Source organism: Aythya marila (genome assembly GCF_965140915.1).
Source record: "Aythya marila genome assembly, chromosome: 11".
Classification (NCBI taxonomy): domain Eukaryota; kingdom Metazoa; phylum Chordata; class Aves; order Anseriformes; family Anatidae; genus Aythya; species Aythya marila.
In genome coordinates, this window is record NC_139052.1 from 20,528,759 (window position 1) to 20,536,670 (window position 7,912).

Genomic DNA, 7,912 nt, shown 5'->3' on the forward strand with positions numbered 1-7,912 from the left:
CAGCACCTGCGAGCCCTGCTCCAAGCACATCAGCTTGGCCCCAGCACCATCAGCACCAAATCTCACTTTCCTGCCAGGCTTGGGCTCTGCCAGCCCCAAAAAGGTGGTTGGGAAGAGCAGGAGATACTCAGCATTCCTGTAGGTTGCTGTAAACCCCCCCTTTTTGGGGTTCACTCACCATTTCTTGCCCCCGATGTCGTGCTGCTGCACCGTGTAGCCGAAATAAGCGTCCTTAGAGCCGGCTATGATTTTGGGCCTCTTGGTGTCGATGTTGAAGGTGTCGCTGAACCCTGGGGAGAGAGGAGAAGGATCCCATCAGGCAGGGTGCTGAGGGAAAGCGCTTTTATGGTGCGGGAGGCCAGACCCCACAGGGGTCATCCTGAGGGGTGCGGAGCCTCCATCCACGGGGCCGTTCATGCTGGTCTGCCAGAGCTGTTTTGGGCCCAAAAGTCTCCAAAGGAGCCTCCAGCCCCAACCTTTCCCTGAATGCTGCTCCCCACAGTGCCTATCGGGTCCCAGGAGGGCCCTGAGAGACACGGGGGAGGTTTGACTCCATCACAGCAGCTCTGGGGCACCTCACCAGCTGGACGGGGTGGTTTTAGGTTTGCCTTAGGGATGCTCTCAAACCCTCCATGGGTACAGATGCTGCACGGCTTCTAAGAAGAGTTTGTTTTGTTTTGTTTTGTTTTTTTCTATACAATATTATTTTCCCTGCTGGTTTGTGCCAGGGCCCAGCAAGGAGACAAGGCGGATCTGATGCAGGGAGGGATGCGGGATGGCCAGCGTGTCCCTGCTCTTTGCTCGCCCTCGGGCAGCAAACAGGTGCTGGCTGGCTCATCCCTCTGCAAATAACAGTCCTGGCATCACGGCAAGGACGGCTTTAAAGGCAGCAGAAGCCTCACGTTTGGTATTTGTGTGGGTATAAAGGGGATGTCAACAGGAGAGGCTGGGAATGCCGCTTCCCAGGCAGAAAGTTCAGGGTGGAAAGTGCTTTTGTAGGTAGGAATGTTAGGAATAAACCTGAGGGTTTTTTTTTTTTTTTTGCAGTCATAGAAACAGATTGGCGACGTTGGCTTGGTAAACAGAGAGAAGTAGAGTCTCGCCAAGGAGAGCTGAGGTAAGAAGCTTTAAAGTCCTACAAAAAGAAATTCTAGAAAGCAAGGGGAAAAAAGGAGACGGGGGAGATCAGAGCCAGCACATTTTGTGGTAGATTGACCTTATTTAACATTGCAAAACAAATTAAAACGTCCTCTGAGTCAACCATTACCCAGTGGCAGCATCGCAAAATTGCGTTCTGGCCACGGGGAGAGGCGATGGGCAAAGAGGGTACAGGGGGGGACAGGGCAGATGGGGCATCCCGGGGGGCACAGGGGACATGGGGGGACATGGGGGGACATGGGGGGACATGGGGGGACATGGGGGGACATGGGGGGACATGGAAGGGCACAGGGGACTTCCTAGAGGAGGGTGCTCGGGGGCATTTCAAGCACCAGCCAGCAAGGCTCAATTCCAGGTGATGCAGAGGCATCTGCAGCGAGCGGAACAAGTGTCACAGAGAATATCACAGGTTTTCCCCTGATTTTTGCAGAGTTTCTCTGAATTTGCCCCCAGAAGACATTTTCCTAGGTAAGCCTAGCTGACGGGAAAGCAGATGTCTTTGGCAAGTTGGGGATGCCCATCCCACGGCTCCTTGCCTCCTGGAGCAGTAAAATGCAACCAAATTGCTTGCAAAAGGCATCTTAGAGGGGCAAAAAAAGCACACACAAGAGAACTAGTAGCTTATTCAATGCAAAGGTCTCTAAACCAGGAGAAGCAGGGATAAGCATGAGATAAGCACATTAATGCAGGTGGAAAATGTAAAGAAAAAAGCAATTTCCCACCCCTTTTGGCTTGGCTGCCTCCCCAAAGGACAGCACAATGCAAATTGAGGGGCCAGGCGTGGGCTCCAACCTGCTGGTCCTTTTCTTTAAAAGTACCCAAATGCTCGTTTTTAACCAGAAATAAAGCCCATGTGGGCATAAGGGGCTGCAGCCATCCTTGGCCCGATCCCATAGCAGAAATCCATTGGATCCCGAAATTGCAGAGAGGGGGCTCTGAGGGCTGCAATGCCCCGTGCTGGTGGCAGGTAGCAGGCAGAGAAATGAAGAGGTCGGAAGGAAAGTTTGCAGACAAAGGATGGTAAAGCCCCTGGATTTTGGGCATAGGAGGGAAGGAATTGGCGTGGGTGCATTTGAGGCAGGAAGACAAAAAAATCGGACAGAATTTAAACCGTCTTAAATTAATGGGATCTTTTTGAAAGGCTGTCAAGGAGACTTAGCAACCCGGAGAACTCAGTCTCGTTTTCTTGTCAGGAGTGACATCACTGTCATAAATAAGTGACCAAAACCCACATGTTTTGCTTGCGATCGTGCCAAGGCAGGAAGCCTCAAATACCTCCTCTCCGAAGTGGAACTTCGGCCGAGGCCAAACCTTTGATTCCTGTCAGGTCAAATATTGAAAAGGAAAAACAAAAACCAACACAATTGGGGAACAATACTGGGAGTTCAAGGCACCTTCCCTGCCAAAAAGAATAAAAACAAGTCCTCTCTGTACCTTGAGGTCGGTTCTGCTGCCATAAGAGGCTGGTGGCTTTAGCTGGTTGCTTTGCTCCAACCCTTGGTGATTTGAGGAGACCTGAGCAGGGCAGCAGAGCTGCCGGAAGAATTTCATTTTAATTTAGTTTTATTTTATATCTGACTGCAGGCAGGACAGCATGATGTGACCCTAAACCCAAACCTGGTGTTTTCATGGCTCGAGACGGAGGCATCGTGGGGTGAAGGCTGTGGCTCTGGTGCCCAAGAGCTGTCCTTGCAACCCTCCCTTGTTCACCACTCACACCCACATGGGAGATGCAATCCCTGTGGTGGGACAGTGCATCCAAGATCCCACCATCACCACCGAGAGCCACCACACAGGGGTGACCCACGCCACCCCATGTCCCCAGGGCTGCTGGCCATGTTCAGCCAGGCTCCTGGGATGGGTCCCCATTGCCATGTGGGCTTTGGCGGCTTGGGATGCTCCTCTGCAACCCATCTGTCACACACATTGTTTATTTTTATATCTAGGATTGCCTTAGAAAAGCCTTTGAGCTTGATATAGGGTATTTGGGCAAAAGCTAGCAGGCCCCAAGGAGGAGCAGGGCGGACCAGATGTTCCCAGGCATCCCTCTAGCCTCAGCCCCTACCGCGCTCTCTTTGCAGACCGAAATGCTGAAAAAGCATCAAATTCCTCCCCAGGTCGCTATCTCGAAGCCAGCATTTGTCATCAGCTATTAGGAAACAAATGGGGTTTGGTGGCTGCCGAGGCTGCGGACGGAGAGCCAGGGAAATAGTGGAGATGACCAGGAGATCAGTCATCGTGGCTGCGTGTGCTGTAACATTCCTGGTTACCCACAGAGTCCCGACCAAACAGCCCTGGGGCAGCAGCTACACAAGTACCTTGTGCTTCCACCGTCCCAGCTCTCTGGCCCCCAAAAAGCCAGGGAGGAGGTGCCTGAGTGCTTAAATAGCAGCCGGGCACGTTAAGGAATGCGTTGATTGCTCGTTTGCAGCGTGTCCTGCAGCCAAAAGCACCACGGCGCTTGGGGGTTTGGATACCATGGACCCTCCCTGGCCAAATCTCAGCTAGGGATGGAGGACGTTAGGTGTGGGATGTCCCTGCACTGCTCTTTGGGCCATCCAGAATTTAGTTCCCAGCCCCAGATAGAACTGGGGGGGTCCCTTGTGAACCCACCTGGGCCAGCCCAAGCCCCCCCGTGGAGCAAGCAGAGCGCCTTTAATGCTCAGTGACCCTCTGGTGAGGGACCAACAGACCCCCTTGTCTGGACAAAGCAGCTAAGGAAGGAAAAGAGCTGCATGGAGTGGGACAAGGGAAGTCATCCCAGGGCAGACACCCTGTCCCCATGGCCGTGGGTCACATCTTCCCTGCGATCTGACCCCTGACGGCTGCTGCTGGGAGGCGTTTGTTTCAGCAAGTCCTTGGCTGGGCTCTCCTAATTCAGAGCTGCACCCCAAAGCCCCGGGGGAGAGGAGCTGGCCTGGACCTTAGGGACAGCTCGGTTTGTCCCCCAATTGTGCCCAGACATCGCAGTGCCTCCGGGGACTCCCAGCCTGGGAAAATGGCTTGCAGACCATGGCACGCTCCAGGACACGCGGGGGCTGCCCACACAGCAAAGGGACCGTCCCCGAGGCCACATGTCCCATCCCGGTGCCAGGGCCTCCCACGCGTGTCCCAAATTTGCTTTGAGTTCAGCTGGTGAAACAAAATATACCACAAAATATACTACCCCACAGCCACAAAGCATCCCAGAGCATGGGGACCACCACGGCGCGCTGGAAGCTGCGCCCTAACCCTTGCCACCGGCACAGGGCTTGTGGGGCAGCGCCGTCGCCCGCGGGCATGGCAAAACCCCGTGGGCAAAAACATTCACCCGGAGGAGTTTTGTTCTTGCAGGGGAGCTCTCGGAGGGGCTGCTGCCCACGTAAGCACGGCCCCGGCAGCCCCGCAGCCCCCCGCGGGCAGCCCCGCTCGCCCGCCGCCATGCGAGGCATGCACACATGTTCCCCATTAGGCAAAGAAAGGCAGCTCCGCCGCGGCTGGCTTCAGACGATCGAGCAACAGTGCAATTAGAAAAGGGGAAAAAAAAAAAAGAAAAAAAAAGAAAATTCTGGCGTGCTTTTCCACCAGGATGTTTAGAAATGTTTACAGTGGCATTAGTGCTCGGCGCTGCTGGCTGCCGGGGGTGCGTTAGCGGGCGGCGGCGCTCCTGGTAGCGGTAAGCAGCTCTTTTTTTTTTTTTCATTTTAAAGCTAAGAGAGGTCCCAGCCTCGCTGCTGCCAGCCTGGGAGGATGTCAGCCGTGGTCAGAGCCCAAACGGAGCCTCCTGCTCCCAGCACCCGGCCGGCGAGGGGCCAGCGAGACGCCGAGCTCTGCTCCCACCCCTGGTCGTGCTCGTCCCGCCGCGCACCGAGCCGAGCAGGGGGAGGCTGCAGGAGCACATCCTTAAGCCAAATATTGACCCAAAGAAAGCCCCTCGTGGGTTGTTTAAAGCCAAGCACTTCTCTTTTGCGCTGACCCCTCACGTGCGGCAGGACAAACCACCTGAGGGATGCGAAAATTAACCCTGCCTAAGAGGGTCGGGCTGTCTGGGGGGCTTTTTTCCCCTCCGTCCGATGCTCCAGAACACTTCCAACTAATTTGCTCGTGCCTGCAGCCCAGCGCTGGGAGGAAGGCAGCACTCCCCACTCCGTCCCAGGAGCCCATCAAAGCCCTTCATCCCCTTCAACTCCTCTTTGCCTGCCTTGAAGGCGCCCGGCTCTCTCCCTCCCTCCTGCTCCCGACTTTTCTCATTAAGCCTGGGCATTCCCAGGCACCTTTCCCTCCTCGCCTAAAAAAAAGCAGAAGGTATTTCCCCGTTGCTGGCAGCAGCCGTGGGGAAGGGAACGGGAGCTTACCGGGCAGGAGGCAGAGGGAGCAGGCGAGGAGCAGCCCACTGGGAAGGTCCATGGGAGCACGGGGGGCCCCGCTCCCCGGCCCCGAGCATCCGCCGAAGGCACCCAGCCAGACTGGTAGCCCTGCTCAGAAAACCTTTTCCTTATCCCCAGCCTTCCCCGGCTCCCTGACAGAAGGCGAGCATTGGGAGGGAGTGGGAGGGACGAGCGGGACTTGTAGGAGGTACAGCAGGAGAGGACGGCAGAGGGGACAGCCCGCGTGCAGCCGTGGCACCCTTTAGGGATCAGCTCCGTGCTGGGGCTCTGCTGGCTCGGACACGTGGCCCCGTGGCCGTGCCGGCCCCACAGCACCCGCTGGGGTCCCTTGGGTGCCCTCACCATGATGGGAGGGTGGTGGTGGGAAGTCTGCGTGATGCCACTGGTGGTGGCGGGTGCCAGTGCTGGGTGGGTGCCACCTCTGCCCCAGTGCCACCGAAATTTAGGGTGCTAATGAGTGCTTTCTTCCCCACTGCCAGGGCTGGCCCCATGCACAATGGGGTGCTCCAAATACCCACAGCCCTTGGACCAGGTTCCTAATGCCCCCCCCGACAGCCATGAGATGTCATTTAGGGCCCCGTCACCTCCAACCCAAAACCTCTGATGCACAACAGCATCCCCAGGGCAGGATTTTCTCCCTCCATCCTATTCCTCTCTGATATGGGGACACCCTTTGGAGGAGGCAAACCCAGGGCAGCTCCAGCAGGAGCTCAGCTGCCCCATGGCAGGGTTTTGGGGCTGGGACACAACCCTGAGCACCTGTGGACCGGACCCCAGAGCCCCAGCACACCCAAACCTTGCTCCTAGCTGGGGTGGAAGCAGCCTGGGGGGCTCCTCTGGGGAGGCAGGAGCAGCCAACACCTTGCTACGTGCCCTCCCTTTTCCCAGTGGGAAAGTTAAATTCCCCCCCTTCCCTCCTGAGTCGATACGTTTTGGGTCTCCAGGCGGGAGAGGACACATGTCTGGAACAGAGATCAAAGCAGCAGTAGGATCCAAAGCGTCTTGGAGATGCGGATGCTCCGCCGCTTGTTTGTATAGCACCCCTTCCCCCAGCAAAACGTTTTGACAAAATTGGAGATTTTCAGTCCTAACTACGTTTTCCAGCTGTCTCGCCCATGCCTTACCCTGGAACAAAAATCAGAATTTCAGGAGGTAGCAGGAGCTGAAGGGCTTTTTGTTGTTATTTTTTGGTTTTGGTGAAAGTTAAAAGTTTTTTTTTTAGGGACTAGAAGGGAATATTAAAAAGCTCCAGCAGTAAGCACAGAGGAGATTTACAACACGGTGTAACCAGAGCACAGGGGGAGCGATTGCTGCTTCTCCTGAGCACAAACAATCCCTCAGGACGTAGGGAGCATCCCGGGACCTTTCCCTTGCTCCTGAGCCTTGAGTTTCCTGCAGCACCCGGGGTGCCAGGGGGACCCCTGCCCTTGCGGCTTCGCTCGGGGCACGTGAGCGCTTCCGAGCAGCTGGAGAAACGTCCTGCTGGGAACTACAGCCTTCCATTCCACTGAAAGCAAAACCATTTTTTTTTCCCATGGGGAAAAATAGAAAATACAAAATGCCCACGTGATCTCGAGATTTGCATCTTGGGGCAGTTTTCGGAGCGGTGGCTTGGAGGCAGCCCCCTGGGAGCAGCAGCTCGAGGGCGGCCGAGGTAGGGCAGGAAAAGGAAGGGCTGAGAAAGGGACGGGGGCCTGACACCACCCACCCCTCCCCACGCGGAGCTGAGGGGTCCCAAGCACAATAATTCAGGAGTTAAAAAGCTCCATGGAGAGCAGAGCTCCTGCCTTGAACTCCCTGACCTGGAAACCAGCTCCAGGTGGGATTTACGGGGCCCCTTGTGCCTGGACCTGGTGCCTGGAGCAGGCAGCACTCGAGGACATGCCAGCACCTCTGCCTGTCCCCAAAACAGGACCACTACCAAATGCTGACCCCAAGTTTGGGAAAAGCAGAGAGGTTTTTGCTCTTTTTGTCTCCTATCATTATCCGATAGGGTTCCACTTTGTTTTGCCAGCCGTCCCCCAGCAGCTTGCAAACCACCCAGGGTCTCTCATTAGCCTGGACACTTTTGGGTAGCAGGGGTTTGGGATCCTGCTGGCCTGATCTTTTACAGAACTGGCAGAAACTGCAGCCACTGACAGGGCTGTGGTGCCACGAGATGGGATATCAGCATCCCCCTCCTCTGCCTCCAGCCACGCTGCTTCGCTCGGGGAGAGACACCACGGGGCGAGGGGAGAGGAGCTGTGCTGCAATACCATTGATGTAATGCTTCCAAAATGCACGCAGCTGTCACTGGAAGTGATATAGGGGAAAACAAGGAAATAATAGTATTTCATCCCCTTGCAAAAATAAAATAAAATAAAATAAAATAAAAATGTTATTTGAGG

The 7,912-nt window shown here is 55.6% G+C and overlaps 1 protein-coding gene across 1 annotated transcript in view; it reads right to left on the bottom strand.

Moving 5' to 3' along the window:
• Positions 1-5,614, bottom strand: part of ITGA11 (integrin subunit alpha 11) — a 38,187-nt gene extending 32,573 nt beyond the window's left edge. The window contains exons 1-2 of the mRNA XM_082769566.1: positions 5,493-5,614; positions 179-290 (exon numbers count right to left, since the gene is read on the bottom strand). Of these exons, the coding sequence (XP_082625692.1) occupies positions 179-290; positions 5,493-5,544 (164 nt within the window). The 5' untranslated portion in view covers positions 5,545-5,614. The remainder of the gene's footprint in view (positions 1-178; positions 291-5,492) is intronic.
• Between the last annotated feature and the right edge of the window lie 2,298 nt (positions 5,615-7,912).